Here is a 20,583-nt window from a genome sequence, read left to right on the forward strand (position 1 = left end):
TTCATTCTAATTACGATTACAATGCTTATTGACTGCAAAAAACATTATATATATATACACACACATACATACATATATACAGTATATACTATATTGTAGCGACTACAATGAAATGATGGTAAATTTGTGGTTATTGTGCTTTACTACAAACACCATTGGTAACTACGGTTACTATAGTAAAAAAGGTTCATTTTCATAAGGGCTTTTATTGAGATATAAGAAGATTCTTTCCATATATGCACTTACGGGGATTAAAAAGAGGAATTTAAATTTCATATCAAGTATCCAATCCCAACTTTCGATTCCAGAACTGGAAATAATTTTCGATTCCCAACCCTAAATGCTAGTGTGGTTGTACTTTGATCTAAAAATGATACTGAACGATTACAAAATATTCCAAGGGGCTTATTCATTATTGTTTTACATTATTTAAGATCATGTTAATCACTCGGAGTTTAATATCAGGGTTCAGTCAAGATAAGTGTTCTTATCTGAGAAGTCTGTTTGCATCTCTTCCAGACCAGGTCACCGTGATCACAGCTGAGTTTAAATCAAGGAAGCTACGATGTCACCATTTCCCCCCGATTCTAGATCAGTTTTGTCTGAAGACTATGCGAAGGATAAATCACTCCAGCATGAAGAACAGAGTTTCCAGACCATTTCCTCTCTTTGATTGTCCCGTTATGTTGAGCCTCGTAATAGCTTGTTGTGTATCATAAATCTCCGCTCCTCTCTCTCCTGTTCCTCTCTCAAATCTGAGATCCGTCGCACAGTACCCTGTAGCTTAAATACAATTCGATGTGGCAGCTCAGACCTGCACTATAGAGATTTCGTCAATATTTTCAATTAGTTAAATAATTGTTTATAGAATATGCTCTGAAATTATGTTTAAAAGACAAAACGCCAAAAAATAAGAGAGACTTTTGCTGGTTCATAAATATGATTTTGAATACATTATCTCATATCATCATCTTTGAAACAGCCTTAGATGTCAAACTGGTTTTATTATTATTCCACGTTTTAGCTAATCATAGCCTCTGAAATTCAGTGTCAGACAGTTTTGCTCACAGCTGCTTTATCTCAGATGAGTACATCTGTAAAGCGTACGCACAGTGCAAGACACAAATCAAACAGCGAGAGACGTCTGATCATGTGAAGACATTAGACGAAGCCGTGGGGTAAGTCCGACTCTACCCCCTGACCTCTCTGAAGAGAATCTGAGGGTTGGCTCTCAGATGGCGGGCCCCTGGAGGGTAACCAGTGGTTTTTATGTTCTGCTGGAAGGCATCTCTCGCTCGCTCGCTCTCTCATTCTCTCCATCAGGCAAAAATAAAAAGAATGATAGCATATATTTCGTGAAAAAGCAGGAAGTACAGCAACACAGACAAAGCAAAAGGCATGCACGGGGAAATAACAGCACCTCCATCAATTCTACGAATAATAAAACCAGGCTCAGAAGAATCTGTTTTTAGATCACAAAGATATAGGGCTGTCAAAGTTTGTGTTAACATGATATATGTCTGTGTACTGTACATATTAATTTTGTATTTATAAACACATTATTAAGAAAATATAAATATATATAAAAATGAATAAGGGTCATTCTGTGTCAACTCAACCATAGGTCCCCAGCTCAAATTTTTCCTTTTTACAGAAGCAAGAGATGAAAGACAAAATATGAAATGCCAACGATGAATAGTTATTAAGTAATCAATTACTTTGTAGAAGGAGGTAAAAATGACAATTTTCACTCTAAATTTGGAGCCATATTAGAGGGGGTAAAAAATGACATGAGAACTATGCCAGCATCATTATTTTATTTTTACACAAAGATCAGTATATCTGTTAGTAAATCTGTTAATTTTAAGAATCTTTGATGCATTTTATGCCAATGGTGACAGCTCAAAAATGAAGAAAGGGCATTTTTGTGTTCTTTTTACAAAATACGCATGCCTCTAACTCCAGAACCGTTAGAGATACCTTAATGTCCTTTTAGATTCTTGTTCTTGACCAACGTGTCTTTTGGGAACTACATTTTTAAAGCCCTATAAGGTGCAGTCCTAGAGATATGAGGATCTAAATGTGGCTTTATGAGAAAACTGTTAAAATGCACACATTTTCAGTCATCAGAAACCAAATGTGGGTCATTTTTCAAAAATCTGGTGTTTCATTTCTTTTAAAGAGGAATGTCTGAAGAACAAATAGTGTTGAATCTAGAACTGTATCTTTCTTTTAAAACAACTGCATTGAACATATACATTTTAACAACATCCTAGTATACAAAACTACTAATATGGCTCCAAATTTCAGGTGAAAATTGTCATGTTTACCTCCCTCTACAAAGTAATTGATTACTTAATAACTATTCACCTGTGGCATTTCATATTTTTTTAACATCCCTCCAGATGTTGGTCTTGCCTCTGTAAAAACAGAAAAAAATCAAAAATTTGAGCCGGGGAAATATTCAAAATTTGGTTGATTTGACACGGAATGACCCATAAACGTTTTTATAGATTTAAAGTATTGATAAATAAACACATCTAAATATTGTGTTTATAAATACAAAATTAATATACACAGTACACACTAAGTACACACGATTAATCGCAAATAATCATTTGACAGCCATAGATCAAACATTTCCTGAGAGAAAACAGCTTGTGTTACAACAAACCCAATTCACAATGTCATAAATTACGATCTTCATACTGCAAAATCATCAAAACACCAAAAGTCCAGCTCATGTAAAAGAAATCAGTAATATTGCAAAAGTGTTCAGTATTCAGAGACGGAATTAGAATTGCCTTTTCACCGTCTTGTTACTTTGCACAGAAAAATGATCAAATATTTCTCAAATCTCTTTGCCACGTCAACAAGACAAGACGCAGCAACACGTAAAATTGAGTGCCAGATCAAAACTTCTAATATGCAGAGACTTAAATAGAGAACTGAATAGTAGGTCTTTTAAATTGAGGGTGTGAACTCAATTTAAGACGGCATTGTCAGCATTGTCCTTCTCACAGCGCGTTTGTTCAGAGATGGTTTTTGTGTACGATATTACCTCACACACGGCTTTTAGAGATATATTTATTGGTAGCCCTTTTTTTACATCATGGTTACTTTTAAGTAGATGTTCAATAGTAAACAGAATGCCAAATGAGCTAGTTTTTATTTAAAGTAAGTGTGCACAAGTTACTTATAAAAAAGTATACAGTAAGTAGATATATATACATACATACATACTGTACATACATATATATATATATATATATCAAATACAGCCTGAGATGGGAAAGCAAATGAATTCTCTATCACTGTAGCTTGCTTGAAATAACCATTTTTATGATGGTTTATCCTAATCTAATTAAATATATTTTTTATTACAAAGCAAGGATAACGCATATGGACATTAATATTACTTATTAATAGAATAACATATAGGCACTATAATAAAAATCTGCATTTGTATTGCTGTCGTATAACGTTGACATTCTTCTGCCGGTCTTAAATGCCGCTAGTCAGTGATATTCAAAACCAGAAACGGGAGAGAAAAAAAAACAGGAAATGATAGCTGGGGGAAATCAGCATAATGTGAGGGTTTCAAATTTTGTGTGCGTGTGGTGTAGTGTACATATTTTCCAGGGGTTTTCAAGTCCTTGGTCAAGGGGAATGTCAAACGTTCCTGTTTGTCATTGTTGACTCGCCGTCACAGACAGCACAGAACATGTAAGCCCTGGTTTACCGAGGTGAAACGCTGAGGCAGGACTGATATCGTGCTAAAAGCCACAAGCGGACTACAGAGAAGAAAAGCTGAGAGTTCAATATCCTTTAAAACGATCAAAAGCAAAACAAATCTACAACTAAAATAAACTCACAATTACCTTAATGCATGAAGGAACAAACCACACAACAGCCAAGAAATAAAAACAACACTGCAAATATGAAAATCAAAGCTTTATTTTAATTTAGGAAACTGCCCCGTGTGCTCGAATTCTCCACATTTCATCTTTCATTTCACTCCTTTGTAATTGAGCAGGCGAACGCTTTCTCACCGTTTCTTCATTACCTCTGGTTAAAAATCGCTCCCTCTTGCTTTTGAATTCAAATGACTTCCATTTGAAGCAGCAGTTTTCATTATAAATAATGACTGTCTCAATTGAGTATCGTTTCCGATAGCCGTAATCCTTTTAAGAAAGTATAATGGTCATAAAGGCGTGAAAAGTCTCAGCGAGACACAAATAAAACTAGAATACAAATCCAGTCGTATTTGTCATATTTCTAATTTATAAACCATCTTATTTGACTGGCCATTTTACGACCTGCAGGCACAGAGATAAGAAAACAGAATCTTTCTCTGCGTTGTTTTTTACTTCTGTCCGTTTCCTCACATTTCTTTCAGAACTGATAATATTTTGTCTCCTCCCACTCCCAGTCTTGTCATTTCTCCTCAAATTTCCTATCGTCTTTTCCTCATCTATCGACATCATTCTCTCACCGTCTGTCTTGTCTCTCCTCATCTCGTTTTGTCTCTTCTCATCTCAGTCATTGACCTGCGATGGTTTAGTGGCTGGTCTCGTGTCCCTTAACAGCTGCAGCTGATGCCGCTTATGGCCCCTCATCCTCGGGTCCCAATTAGGCCCTGCAATCCGGGCAGGTCTCTCCAGAGACGCCCCACCCCACCAACCCCCCCACCCCGCAGGACTGAAACAGAACTGCCAGTCTCTGACGCTGATGAGGGGCAACAGTAGCTGTAGGGGAGGGCAGTTAGAGCTCCAACCTCTAAGGTCTCGCCTGTAAAAGTTTTTTCAGAATAAATGCCACTCAGGGCTTGTTTTTTTCTGCGCTACTGTCATAACAGCTCTCAGCTACTGGCAAAGCGAACTCATCGAATCAAACAGTGGGTTTAATAAGTTCTTTTTACAAATTTAGTCAGTCTTCTTTTTCTTTTCTGCTTACTTCCTATCATACTTTTCCTTTGAATTAATAGTGTAAAGGTTGGCGTCTATAGGGTCCGAAGGCGGTCAGGGGTCTCTGGCAACATGCTTTTTCATCATATTCCATCATGCACTGAATCAGTGTTTTCATAATTACATCAGAACATGTGAACAGTCAAGAACATTCTGATGGACCACTGATGGCAAATTTTCTCTTTAAATGGAATCATTATTGGCTATTCATTAAAGCCATTACATGAAACGGGGATATAAAACAATATTTGCCAAGCAATTAGTATTCTTAGGAAGGTATCCAATACACCATTGAGACCACAATCAAAAAAACAAAAGTGGCAAATTATGCATTCAGAGAATATACACTGATATCATTTAAACTCTTAATGGCACACTGTAGAAAATTATACCTATTCCTGTCAAGATTACAGTCCTGACTGTTTGTCATTAAATGCATTTAAAGAAAATTGTATAAAATATTCTCAATGGGACATTCTCATTCAGAAAACAAGGCTGATAAACAAGGCAGCTCTACAGTATATCTTCTTGTATTTTTACTCAATATTACTCTTTATTCTGTTTCTTGAGCAGATCACCTGCGCTAATCGATACTGTTTGCTATAGATCTGCGCTTGCGCCCGCGGCCCTACACATCACAATGCTCTCGTCGGTTTAGCATCGGCGATTCGTCGGGTCATAAAATCTTACCCTGCGTTCCAATTTGCCTACTTATACTAGCCCTAATAGTAGGTACTGTTTTTGTGTTGGAATAGTAGGGACTTTTGAGTGCTTGGCAAAAGAGATTGACCGCACTGGGACATACTAACAGGAAGCGGAAGTGGCCGTTGTTGCCAAGACAACATTGTAGCCAATAACTGTCACACACATCAAAATACAGCTCTTCTTTTCATTAAGGTATTTATTCATTCATTATTTCGTATGTAACGTTTACTGTATACTTACATTTGTTAATTTAGTGACGCATATTAATGCATTGGAGCGCCACTAAACTCCGCCTACTCGCGGTGAGTTGTGGGTAATATCAGCCGTTAGAGTGTGCACTTCGAATTTCTACCGGATGTAGGTCATCGGGAATACTATTTTCAACATACTACGATTTGGGACATACTAGTTCTACTTTCGAATACTATTAGGACGGAAAGTATGCTGATTGGAACGCAGGGTAACGTTAGGAAATTTAGGAAATAGAACACGAATACACAATTATACGCCTTTAAGCGCAAGCCAAACGGTTCAGTTGATTCGCGAGTTCGTGAAACAACACAAATATGGCGTTACATCCAAGCTCTTTCGATTCAGAATTACATTTATGTCATCACCAGTGTTGGGTAAGTTACTCCGAAAAAGTAATTAATTACTAGTTACTAATTACACATTTGATAATGTAATTAGATTACTGTACAAGTTACTCTCTTCAAAAAGTATTTAATTACTTATTACTAATTACTTTCTATATCCTACATCAACCCTGATGAGTTAAGTGATTCAAGGATAGACATGAAACGGCTCTTTTAATTCATTCAAATAAATAATATAAAACTACATAAAATATTATTATTAATTACAAATGTGAGAATTATACATTAAAGCATGGATTTTGAAGTTAGACTTTGAATTTTGATGTAAATTCCTCTTCTGCACACACACATATTACACAAAGTATTTACTTTAATTACATCAGAAGTAACTGTAATTAAATTACAGAAAAAACAAGAGTAATCCCTTACTTTACTTTTTCAAGATAAAGTAATTAAATTACAGTAACTAATTACTTAGTAACTAGTTACACCCAACACTGGTCATCACTTACCTTCACGTCGTTTAAAAGTAATTTCTTCCTCAGTTATGGCCTCTAAACGGCAATAAGCTCCATGGGAAAAGTCCATCAGACAAGATAACACGTATTATGAAGACACGTCATAGCTTTTTACGAGGTAGCGGACTAAATAGAAGTCATTGTTCACCATACTTCACCTACTGTAGTGACTTAAAGTTGCCAGTTGTATAAACAGCCGCTAAATTAAGACTGTGTCTTAACAGCTATTCTCACAGACTAGCAATTAGTTAGGACTAATCAGTCTTACTTTTCATATTTCACTAATACCAATCTACCTTTTTATTTACCTGACTTGAAGAAAAAGATTAGGTGACTAATTTGTAAGACTAGTCTAAGCAGTTTCTGCAAACGGACCCTTCACGTTAAACTTTGAGCCGGAAGTACTACCGACTCGTGCCATATAAGGAAAGGTAGGCTGAAACGTAATTGCTAAGTGATGTGGGATTAGGAACTTTTTCACTGTTTATGCTACTTATGTCTTGCTCTACAATAAATAAATAAATGATGTCAGAGAAAAATGAATGAAATAAAGTACGTGTGATTTGTAAAGTGTCAGAATAAACTACTACTATATCATTTTGTTATAATGAATAAACAAGCACAACCCCTTCTTTATTTCCTGCTTATTATGATTCCGCGTGATACAACATGTTAGTGTTTGTACTGTAGGCATAATGTTTTTATAACGGTTTTTAACTTTCAGCTCTCTTCGTTGTGAACCACAGAATAGATTTATACGAAGAGAACTGAAATGTCACTATGGTCATATCTCCAAATCTGCCGTGATAAATGTCAAACAACACGAGTGAAAGACAGACAGATTATCTAAATCACTTGCCAATTCATTTCTAGTGGCTCTTTCAGTGTGACCTGTGCTGTGTCATATTGGTCTGCACACAGTGAGTGTACTTTAATAAAACATTTCTATACAATGCTTTTCCTGTGGCACATTATACAAAAATCACAAATGAGACAGGAAAACAATTATATGGATTTTTTATTCAGTATAAATGGCATGCATTCTAATAAATGAATAGTGACTCACAACAAAGGCACTCAGTTCCACATAATCTGCTCATAATCTTTAAACATTGGAAGTAATACTTCTAACTTCAGTTTCATCATGAGAATGAGAGAAGACAAGATGTTAAAATAGAGAATAATATAAGCACACAGGGATATTCATGAATTTCTACAGAAAGTAATTTAAAACACAGACACTGGTAAACTACTACAAAAGCATTTATATTTCTCAAAGAAAAATAACTATCAGCACAGACAGAAGAGGCAGAGAACAAGATACATTATTAAACATGTTGAAAAGTATGAACCTGATGGCATATTATTGAACCACTGACAGGTAAAAATCATTGTAAATTATTTGTCACCTTCGAGGCCAACTAACCTCCACGCATGTAAGTTTTGTTATATAGCTGTAAATTACAGTTAAACACTTATTCAACATAAAAGTCAGACTTAGAAGAGATATGAGCCACATTTAAAATGTTCAAACCCAAAGTGCATTTGACTGTTTTAGCCAATCAGTGAACAGAAGAGCTGTCAATGGTCGCTGTCCGTGGTGCTGAACGTTCAAAAAACAAGATCTCAAACAACTTGTGCCTCAACGTTCAAGCAAATATTATATATAAAATATTTATAATATAAAGGAATTATATTTTGCATAAAGAAGACTTAAAGCGGCCGTATCTCAGACAGTTTCTGCATATCTCATGTTAATCTTGAGTACTTACAGGATAGTATCACACCCTTCAAATATCTGTAGTCTTTAGTTTGATCACATTTATAAAAGACAGATACAGCTGTACGATTATTTCCGAAAACATACGATGCGTGTGGGAGGGACAACAGTTTCACTTGCGGTTCATGTCCGGCATCTTTTATCGCTGGGACCGCCGTTCCATCTATCAGATTCAAACGATCTCCAAATCCAGCGTTATATCCACCGTTTATATAACATTCATCACCCAAATGCAGCGAACAAACAAATACAGCTGAACTTCGCAAACGTAGTGCTCTCACTGTCTCCTGCACGCAAGTGAAAGTGACTTGTGCGCATGCTCCTTCTCCCGCTGTCCTTGGTTGAAGCGTGCCGCGTGCTTTTCCAGGAGAATTGTCCAATAAGGGACTAAGAAGTTGCTACGAAACAAATTTTTATGTTCGAAAAAAACTTTCCGAAACCTGTACGAACGCTGAGTGTATCGAGCACAGAAATACTACGCCATACGTCTAACTCGTTTTTTGACAAGTTGACCATGTTAAAGCAACAACGAGCAACTTTTTGACCTTAAAATAATGTCTCTAAAATTATTTTAGTGGTAGGTCAACTTTTAACTGGACAAATTTTACTGCCGTTGCTACCTGAGCAGCCTCCTATAGGCTGAAACTGCACTTGTAATTTTGGTATTCGGGCCGGTAAAAGCCCCGCCTATCCCCTGCTTTACGGCAGTTTTAGTCGTAGCCTGGGAGAAGTTAGTCAACAGCAGAGCTAACAGTAAGACGAAACGAACCAAAACATTACCATGGCAGAGCCAGCCAAAAAACCAAAGAGGGTTTTGTTGGAGGAAGCAAAGAAAGCGAGAGAGTGATCGGACACGAGGCCGGTCACGAATCAATATCGGACGGGCTTACACTCGGAGGCGTGAGCAGCAAGAGGCAACGGGTTGCAAAACAGATGGAGACCTAGCGGTCCTGCTCCTGGATTTGTAAGTGTTATTTGTACATTTTTTGTTACTGTCCTGTACTTTTGAACGTATTTGTTATTAGTCTGTGTCATTGGCGCACCACCGGTTCACACTTTATAAGCGTAAGGTAGCTGAGAGATAATATATGATTGCCGGTGTCGATAGCTAGTATGTTGTCGTGTCTCGTCATGAATGTGTGTAGTGCTTGTAAATAAAGACTAAACAACCACACTAAACGTGTTGTGGTAAAAAGTAACAGATTATTTTGTTCAGACCAGTAAACCACGTGAATGTTGAACAGTTCAGTCGTTGATTAGGCTAATGTTGTCATTATATATATACATGCTATGCGCTGTTTTCATACCGAGTTGACTAGATATTACATATATTACACAAAACACAACGCCTGGTCGCGATTGTGTTTAGTGACTTCCGATATAATAACAAAAGAAAAGTACTATAGGTTACAAAACACATTCAAGACCATGCGTTGTGTTTCGGGTAAATACAAATGTTCCATGTAGCTAGCACGCTCTGTGCTAACTTATAACAATCAGCTGCTACCCCTGAGTCTACTTTGAGGTTGTAGTATAGCCCTGTAGTACAGCCCATAGTGTTGGCACCCGTGTGGTATGCTATGCTATGATACAACCTTATAAACTTATGACAATGTATGCTGTATAAGCTACTATGGACATTGTTGCATGATACATGATTTTGTGGACAATATTTCATTATATTATACAAATGACACCCTTTGCAAACAATGCTAAGTTACATACGCGAGATACATACACGAGACCAACTATGCAAGCAAAAACAACTAGGTTTACTTACCGTTCTTTGTTGACATTACAGTTTATAATTATGGAGAAACGATAAATAAATCTTTGTACTGATATACGAAGAACATATGGTAACACGGACTACTTTACCTGATCGGTGGACATAGTTTGAATGACGTATCTGGGTCCGTCGGCCTAGTAAACAAACTCACGTGTATTGAGCTGTCAGCGGGAAATCTTTGCGACAGTTTTTACAACACTGCATACAGACAATTCCGCTTATCAACCACGTGGGGCAACAGTAAGCAAAAATTACTCGTTGCCGCTTTAAGCATGAGTAAATAACTCTGAATGCATGAAACACCATTGCACGGCCGCTTTAATAAAAATAAAAATGTTGTCATTGTGACATTTACATGGCAATTAAGCACCCTCCACCCCAACTGGACACAGTCAGATAGAAAACTTACCGACATTATGCAAATAATCAAAATCATTTATATGCAATTAAGTCCAATTTTCATAATTGTTTCAGCCCTTGTCACACCTTTTCTTTGTGTGCTTAGGCAATACCAAGCAGAGGGCAAATTTTGCAGTGACTAAAACCAGTTCTATTACGGACGAGACCATGACTCAGGCCTGAAACTGACCTCTGACTGACACAGAAGACCTGCCGCTGGGTGAATTTGCATATGCGCCACAGTGTTGGGCTTAATACCTGTTCAAACAGCTATCTGTCAGGACATCAACTTCAAAGACTCGACCAAAGATCTTATTGATCTTTGTAAATCACAACGGCTTAGGAACACACAGGAACTTTTACATGTGATCACAGAGGTTTAATAAAGGTGAAAACGAGAGTGAAATAAAAGGGTCGAGTGATGAAATCTATTGAGTTAAAGAGCTGGATTTATATTTTTTATAAAAATATATATTATGTTATTATGAAGGGTACAAAAAATGAGTTTTACATTAGTGTCAGCCACCATTTTAAAGGGACAGAAATGTATTTATATCTGGGAAGATTTGCCTCATTTTTGTTAACTGACAGGAAAAAGTAACAAATAATAATAAATTAAAGTTGTTTAAAGGGGTCATATGGCGCGAATACGTGTTTTTCTGTGTCTTTGGTGTATTATAAGGTGCCCATGCATGTATTAGACACGTAAAATTGCAAAATAAGATGCATTCTATCTAAAAGCGAATGCTCACCCAGACCTGCCTGAAACACCTCGTGTAACCACACACCCACAAATCCACATCAGTTCGTGGTAAGATTTGACTAAGACCGCCCAAATGTATATGCAAGTAAGGTGGGCGTACCTGTCAGTACAATTGAAGAGGAACCTGATGTTCAAAATATGGTAAGAGGCGTTACATTTCCGTCACACGCTTGCAGTATTCCACCAATCACTACGCACTGGTTAACTGGCCAATCATAGCACACCTCGCTTTTCAGAGCCATGAGCTTTGTCAAAAATCTGCACGTTTCAGAGAGGCGGGGCAAAGAGGAGATACAAACATGCACGATATGTGGAAAATACAGCGTTTTTGAACCTTAAATTGTGTATACACATTGCATTAAATCTAAAACAAACAATAATATTCGTTTTAGCCGTGTCATATAACCCCTTTAAAGGCAGAGCATTTAGATAAAATATTAAGAAATATTAATAATTTAAATAATCAATCATTTCAGGAAAGTAAATAGGGACAATTTTGACTTCATATTGACTTATTGAGAATATAACTGCAGGTTGTTATAGATATGTGGGCTGTTGGCGTATGCAGATTCTCAAATTCACCTTTTAATGTTTTATGAGACCACATAAGACCAGTAACACTGGATGAGAAGTGAACACACTCACTGTATCCGTTTCAGAACAACGTGAAGATCGTCCAAAACATTCAGACTGATCAATGGAAACCAGAGCAGAAGTAAAATGAGCCAGTGTTTATGGCATAACAGTACAGGAATGTACAGTCCAATGCTTTTACATGAACATAGTAATCAATTCCACAACAACTGTTGTCGGTGATTTTACAGGATGTATACATTTCATGCATTTAGCTCTGCGCATACTATACAAAAACACAAAAGCTTTGGTCCGCAGGGATTTGCAAGAAAAACTCAAAGTGTAGAAGACATCCGTGTTATTCCAAATGATCATCTACGTGGTTCTCCAGAGTAAAAATTCCTGTCTTAATGTGTTAGCGTACCACACATGCCCCCATTACCCATAATCCTCTGCGCAGACAGAAGTGGGTTCACCATCAGTGCAGCCTGCTGCAAAATGCATGTAGGAACCTATAAAGCGAGCGCGAGCCAGCTGCGGAAAGCACAAATTCCTCATAGCGTTCTCCCAAGAGGAATGGAGAACTCCATTTCCTGAGCGAGAGAAAGGTTGACCAATCTGTTATTGCAACAATAGCGCTCTTAGTGTGGCACTTCTTGACCTTGTAAAGGTTCTGGAGCCTTTTTGAGACAGTTCCAGTGGAAATGTAGTCTTCCCTGCGGAGCGCTGTTCTTCTCCGTAGACCACAAGGGGCTTTTTGTGTTCTTCGTGCCGAGTGTGTGCTCTTCACGCTGGTGGTCAAGCAGTGAGTTTTCAAGATCAGATAACAGGATTAAACCTTCATGAAACACAACAATGAAAGAAAACATGAAGGAAATGCAAACGGGGATGCAGGCATGTGCCGATAATGTTGTAACGTGCAGAGATTTATGGCCGCGGATGATCAGACTCACCGCAGTTATCAGACACAGAGACAGCAAGAGGACACTGTGTCCGGTCCGGTCCGATCTGATCTGTCCGGTTCTCTTCTCTCAACAGCTCATCTGTTTATCCTCCCCGGCTTTAGAGGCTTTTGTCTGCTGGAGAAAAGCATGCGTGTCCTTTTGAGTCCGGGATTTAACGACAGACAAACTCAATCTAACGCCGCTTCTCCATCACTGTCTGTACTAAAATCGAATCGGTATGAAAATCACACAAATTTAGTTTTTTATTGCATTCCGATTGTTATGAAAACAAAATTAACATAATTTGTAAATAAGATATGTTAGGGTTCCGTTTAATTATATATTTTGATCGATTTTAGATTACTGGATGCAAGCGCCATATTACTTTGATTCTGGACTGGTGGAAATATGGAAATTATGAAAATATCACTTGACAATATAAATTGCTTTTTGCTATAAAAAGCGATCTTACTTCGGGACAAACAGAGACGTTTTACTGGATTTCATGACTGCAGGCCCAGCTACAACAACCTGAAAAAAGAGACAAACATTAAAACAGAAAATGTATCGATTATAACACAAAAACAAAACAAACAAATATCTGCAATGCTGATTTAGCTACATAAGAAAATATTCATCATACATTGATTCAAAACCATATCACAGAAGTCATTTTATTTTAGTGATAATGTTTTTTTAATGCAACTATTTATTCATCTTTTTACAAATTTACTTCTAATTTAAGTTGCCCAGCAAAAGCCAAAACAAGTTGTGTTAAATTAACATGTTTTGTTTTGTTTTTTATCCAGTTTAAGAGCTAGTTTAGATGAGTAAGAGGTTAATCATGAGATTAGATTGTGACGGTTGTTTACCTTGTGTAACGGAGGCCTGTATATACAGCTACCACCTTCAGCCATCAGCTCTGAGGTCAGCTGGGGTCATTTAGAGGTCATGTGGGGGCGGGCTGTTTAGTGGACTATAGAGACGGTCATTTGACCAGAAGGGGAAGAAAGAGCAAAAACAGCAAGCAGAAAAGGCGGGAAATCCCCGAAAAGAACCAAATTCAAGATATTTTACACACTATTGAATCTTGAAATAAAAATGTTTATCAACAATGACAATGTGATGCATCACTGTCCATGTGCAGGATTTTCTTAAAGCAATATTTCATCAGAATTCAAATAAAATTAAATTAAAAGCAGTGATGTGTTATTAGGCGTTTAACTTTTATATAGAGGTTTTTGATGCTTTAGCACAGAACGTGTCATGATGGTGCGTTTTCAAGTAGAGAACTGTAAAAGATAACAAAGCTTTATAATTGCAAATTTATTTCGAGATAATCTTCAGGGTGTGTTGTACAACAAAAGAGTGTGAATTTAATTATGCAGCCTGTAATTACATTTAACTCTACAGTAGTCATTCCTGTCAAAACAGTTACATGCATCTGAATAATTTAGAAAATATAATAAAAAGTATTGCCACTAATATGCTTTTGTTTTGGCGAGTATTTGTTTTCACATTTATTTATTATTCTTTCAGCTTTTTTATCTGCTCAAAATGTACACATATGTTAGTTTAGATTATGTAGTTTTGCAAAAGAATAAAGACAAAATGTTCACGTTTTTTCCTTTAAAAAGTTTATTTTATAATCAACTGAGATGAGAATTAAAGGGCTTACACAAGCTTACAAAGATTATAGCTCTTAACAGAAGTGTATTAAACTGCCACCACCTGTAACACAATCACTTTCATAACTATCATCTTTTAAACTTCAAGAGACAATTAATTTGATTTTTAATAGTTTTTTAAACACGTCTAGTTAAAGTTCAGTCAATTAAAACTGTATTTGGTTTAGAAATGACTGGTAACTCTTTGATGTGCAATTGAAATGCATCCGAATGAGTTTTTAAAGAATATTTGTCCAAACTGCTAAATCCCCCATAAAATGTCTCGGACTGTCACAAGCGAAGCTTTGGTTTTATTTTAAATGCTGTCTTACCCACCGGCAGGCTACTATATACTGTATATAGCACGTGACATACTAACGGACAGTCTAAGAAAAGCCATAATTAGATTTAAATGGGTTTTATAGTACATTAGAACTGCACAGCAAAGTGTCACAGCCTCTGCTCGATACATTCTCATTTACTTGAATTGGAGATTTTAGTCTTATATTTTATTTTAGAGTAACAGTGGAAATCTTGTTGGACTTAGAAGCTCCTGACAGTGATTCACTAGGAGAAAACATCGATCATCACAGAGCTCGTGAAAAGGGTTCAAACACTCGACACGAAAATCAGTTGAAAGCACGCAGGCTTTTCTCATCCAAACGGAAACTGCACATTGTTACGACATGCTCCTATAAGCCCTTTAACGCTGAACTTTCCACTTAAAAAAAGAGAAAATAAGGAAAACAACAATATGTGCATCAAGATTCTTTTTTTCTTTTTTTTAAACAATTTCCATTAAAGGTACAATGTACACACCGAAGCTGGTCACCCCTCTGAAAAAAAGTATCTACAAAAACCCACCAGGCTAAATCTAAACATGGTACACGTCGTATAGCCTAACTCCGCCCCTAACCGCTAGTGCCCCTGTGACATATGTGGCTCTATCTGAGTTCTGATTGGTTGTCAGATTAAAATCTAGTGAACAGATCCAGAATATTCTGTTTGTGGGGATTGTCCATGTAACAACAGGTCCACAGAAACAACTTCTTCAACAGGCTTTATATTTTTTGTGGTTTTGGTTCATTTTATTTGAAAAAGAAAAGAGAGTCCATAGAAAATCCATTACTTGAGGGGGCACGGGAAGGAGTGTAGCAGGTCAGAACCGGGAATACGGTTGCTCTCTGTAAACTCCTTTGCTCGTCCTTGATGGTGGCGCCTTTTTACGGCCGTTTGTCCATTCCTCCGGGCCTAAAGAAGTAAACGGGTCAAAATGGAGAGGTAAGAAAAGTCCAAACAACATTGAACCCCATTGAGTTCCACTGTATGAACAAAACCACGGACACATTTCTCAAAATATTTTCTTTTGTGTTCTGCAGAGTCAAATACGAATTTTGAACAACGTGAGGGTTAATAAATCATGACAGAATGTTTATTTTTGGGTGAACTAAATCACATGCGTGAAAAACCACCATCCAACATCTGTCTTTCAAAGCACCTGACACCCCTGCTAAGTTAGTAATGGTCTAAAACAGACCCCTCAGAAAACACCTTCAAACCTTCTGTCCTTCACCTGAGAAAGAACAAAACCCCTCTAATTGCATCCACGGATCAAATGGCCACATGAAAGGGTTTTTACCGGAGTGCCATCAGGCGAGAGGTTACCGCGGCCATTAGCGTAACAGCAGAGCTCATTCGCCACGGCGTGCGTCGATGAACGGCCGGCGGTATCGACGGGCGCTTTTGTGTGATGTCGCACCCGTCCGGCTCTTCTAAGGAGCAGAAAGGCACAAAGAGTGCGACTCCACGGCGATTCGTTTTCCACACGGAGAGCAATAGCCAATAATCTTTAATTAAAGAGCTGTCAGTCTCGGCGCTGACTTAAAAGCAAAGGCTTCGGCTGCACTGTCCTTGCGTTTAGACAGAACAAGGGTGTGTATCAGGCGAATAATAGGGAGTTCGCTTTTGAACTGTCAAGCTGTCGGTGTTTCGTGCCACCCGGAAAAGTGTTAACTGAAATGTTGTGGATTGCGTATACGCGAGTGTGTACGTGTGTAATGTGCGTGCATGACTCGACTTTCAATGTGTCTGTAAGACTTAAGAAATGTAAAATGCAAAGTGTTTACACTTTCTTTTTTAAGTTAGCTATTGTAATGGGTGTAACAAATGGAGACTTATGTGCAATAACAGATTTATGTTTAGTTTGACCCCAAAAAAGACACAGATTGCAGCTTTAAATCTGGTTGATATCTATAAAAGCAAGGATCTAAAGCAGACAAAACCATCCGCTGAATCTGTCACGACTTTTATAAACAAACACACAAAAGCTTACATCTGCACAACTGTCCGCACATGCCTTTGTGAATACTCCGTAAACGCACATTAATATTCCATCTGGTGAAAAAAACCATAATGGTGCTTCTAATCTGTTTCTGGGACGATGACTTGACATCAGCAACATCAGCAATTTCAGAGCGCCGCAATGCTTTTTCAGATATCACTGCTATATTCGAGCACTTCCATGCCTGGTGTGCATGAGCGCGACCTTATTTGCCTTCCGCAGAACTTGTCTCGCGCGACTGAAAGCGTCCAATGGCATTCTGGATCTTTGGCTGCATCCGGACCCATCTCACTTCGCTGTTCATTGTAATTGTCTGTTCACGCGAATACAATCGAGGCGTATAGATACTGCAAGCAAAAGCTTTGCCGTGCCAGCAGGATTTATAAAAACGTCCGTACAGCAGGGACTGTGCGTGCTGGGTGCAGGAACGGTCCTGGGGTTTGTGTGGTAAACAAAGATGCGTTATAAAACACACGATGATCTGTTTGGATAAGCCACAAAAGCAATGTAAATAATATTAGCAAATAATCCACTCAAAGGAGTTTTACAGGAGATACATTTATGTACATCCCATTACCGTGATAAAAATCACTGTAATGCCGTGCCTGTCACGGCTTATTGCTTCGCTGCACTGGTGAGAGTGAAAATCCAGCGAAATTTTGGGAAAATATGATGATGAAATACCGTAGTAATTCCCAGAGGCATTTCAACGTACCGGCCTGAAGCAATTAGACGGATGTATCTCTCGACGATGGGCAACTGACTGTCCGGTAGGAAGGTCTCCAGTCATTTCACATGATCATGATTGTGAAGTAATTAATTAAAAAAAACCACACTCACCGTAAGATTCATATGATTCTCCACTCATGCCATGACTGTATTCATAATAATCCTCTGAACTGTGAAAAGAAACGAGAGAGATGTTCAGAAGAGACTTTTTATGTTTGGTTGATGATATTGATTTAGCACGAGCAATGCTCTCAGCTATTCCAGCGAAGTAGATATTTTAAAGAAAAACTTCAAAGGAGAAATAGGCACAAATGAGTCAATTGTTGAAATACAATACTGGGCTATAGAATTCGTGTTAATGTAACTCGCGTTTAATTTGGGAGACCTGTTGACAGTAGTTCACAGAATAAAACAAAAACGATCATTTCACCTAAACACATTTAAAAAAAACTGAAAATAATTTTGAAATTGTCTCCTAATTTTTTCCACGGCTGTATACACACGGGCACGCACACACATAAAAAGTAGACTGGAAATAAAAAAGACTGGACTGAATTTGATGAGTTTATATTGAGATCTCATATTTTTATGGCACATATTTGGGAATCTTAAGAAACAGTTCTGAGATTTCTTCTAAAACAGTGAACATTGGAATATTGATCTCAAATAAAAACAGCTGGAGATCCAAGAAAAAGCCTTAAATAACTTAAATTTAATCCATTTGCTCTCTACTAGAAGCAAAAAAATATACTGTATATTAAAGAGAAAAGGGTGTTTGTGTGTGCTTGCACGCTGTACATACTGTGTCTATCTATATTTACACACACACATATATGTATGGATATATAGATAGAAGGGAGAGGGAGAGAGAGAGAGAGAGAGAGAGAGAGAGAGAGAGAGATGAAGGCAGGGAGGGTGTAAGGCATGTGGCTGCTCATATGACACTGTCTGCTCCCTATTTAAATTGATCCCAGCATCCACATGAAGCAGAAGAAGCCATCGGAGAAGTTATTTTCTGCCTTGCATTGGTGTTTCTCTGAAGTTTGGCTCCTAGGTCTCTGTCCCTCTCTGCCTCCAAATTGAGTTTTTCTCCCGTAGGCCCTCGGCTGAGCTCTCCAGTGTCAATCACAGCTGAATGGAACCCGAATCTCCAGCTCCCATAACTGCACCCGCCTGCCATCAGCACGGGCGGCGGTATGAAAAACATTCAAGCTCTCGGTTTTATTCCTTAACCTTTTAATTCCCTTTGTCTATCCTCTTTTTCCACGCACTTGAGATTTTTGCAAATCCTGACACCATTCTTACAGTTGTCCAAACTCTGTCATTCTCATTGTAAGCCCTCTGAGAATTCATCCTCTACTCATTTTAATTTGAACTCCTTCAGTCGGACTGAAGCGGCTGAGAAAGGCGTGCATTGGCTTTCCATGCGTTATTATGCGAAGAGGAAATCTTCGGTGAAACCTCGCAGCAGATCGCCAACCCGCTGTCACCGCTTGTTTCACACTTACAAATGTGTCTGCACGACAGGGAGAGGAATATAGGATGAGCGAGCGAGCGAAAGAGAGAGAGGCCTGAGGACCAGAACTACGGTCGCTATTTTCCCACACACAAGCTCACGAAGCCGGAGGGAGGCTTTACATTATGTGTGATGGAATTCAGCATTTCCACTGTGCGTGAAGGTGAAATTGAAAAGACCTGAAGCTTTTGTGTTCAGTAATACATCATTCGACTTCGAAACTCGCAGCCAGATGCATCTCTCTTGACTTTACCTCTGTGCGCATGCCATCACGCATACAGGACCTCTCTCTCCTCCAAACCTGGTTAGAAACCTTTAATTTCAACCCTGACACGTCGTCAATATTCCTCCTTCCCATAACTCCGCTCTCGCTCTCTTCTCCAGCGCTCGGCTCGCTCTGTTCTACTCAATTACCCCGTTCAACTCAACACAGAGCGTTAAACACTGAGGCACTTCAGTCAAACGCAGTTCAGTTCCTTCCAATTATCGCACATGCGTGGAAACACGGTCAAATAAACAACAACAATCGACCTGCAGCGAAATCTGACTTCTCTGTGCTTGCCGTTTCGTAGCTCATACAGCATTCTCATCTTTATGAGTTCTCATCAGTGATTTGTTGTATGATAAAGGAAAAAGTTGGCAACACTGCACTTTGTCTATTTATATGAAAAATCAATCAATCAATACAACCACACAAAATAATGAACAGCTATGGGAAACAAAAGACACACACACAAGAGCGATGCTCTCTGATGTGTGTTAATTCTGGAGGCTTGTGTCTGATGTTCTATAAACAGATTAAATAACACACGGGCTTGTTAAAACCGGCATTGGGGTTTTCCTGTAACACTGGAATGTGTCTGTGGTGTACACCACTGTTGGGTAAATCAATCGCACAATTCGCACAATCGCAAAATTAAAGCGGTTGACCAGCTATACCAGAATGAGGTCTAGCCATAAACGTTTAGGCAATAATGTTCTATGTACATTCAGGTCCACGAATCGTCCTTCTGAAACCTTGTATCGCCATATTTTGTGATGTTGATTTTTTACCATAAATGGTTATTATGAGTAACCCTTTATGTTTGTCACTGGGTTTTGCAAGTATCTAACCAATAACAAGTATTGAAAAGGGCTTGTCAACTTTGACAACACAGTATTTCATCTTTTAACAAGTACAGTGTTTTTTCCATTTCCTGAAAAACAGCGAATTTAGACATCCGGCGTTTAAAAAGGACAGCCACGACATGCTTCTAGTTTTGAGCTAATAAATATATAAATGTTCCTGTCGAGTTA

The 20,583-nt window shown here is 38.1% G+C and overlaps 1 protein-coding gene across 3 annotated transcripts in view; it reads right to left on the bottom strand.

The window, feature by feature from the left end:
* Positions 1-7,808: 7,808 nt before the first annotated feature.
* khdrbs3 (KH domain containing, RNA binding, signal transduction associated 3) overlaps positions 7,809-20,583 on the bottom strand; it is a 92,461-nt gene continuing 79,686 nt past the window's right edge. The window contains exons 8-12 of one of the 3 annotated variants that reach the window (XR_008964524.1): positions 17,883-17,941; positions 15,831-15,952; positions 13,507-13,565; positions 13,044-13,166; positions 7,809-12,928 (exon numbers count right to left, since the gene is read on the bottom strand). Coding sequence is in view for 1 of the 3 variants with exons in the window: in XM_057354575.1 (XP_057210558.1) it covers positions 15,861-15,952; positions 17,883-17,941 (151 nt within the window). In the remaining 2 variants the exon portion in view is untranslated. Of the gene's footprint in view, positions 12,929-13,043; positions 13,170-13,506; positions 13,566-13,620; positions 15,953-17,882; positions 17,942-20,583 lie in introns of those variants that run through there. The other 2 variants (XR_008964523.1, XM_057354575.1) reach the window with 2 other exon arrangements.

Source organism: Triplophysa rosa, linkage group LG16 (genome assembly GCF_024868665.1).
Source record: "Triplophysa rosa linkage group LG16, Trosa_1v2, whole genome shotgun sequence".
In the NCBI taxonomy this organism is placed as follows: domain Eukaryota; kingdom Metazoa; phylum Chordata; class Actinopteri; order Cypriniformes; family Nemacheilidae; genus Triplophysa; species Triplophysa rosa.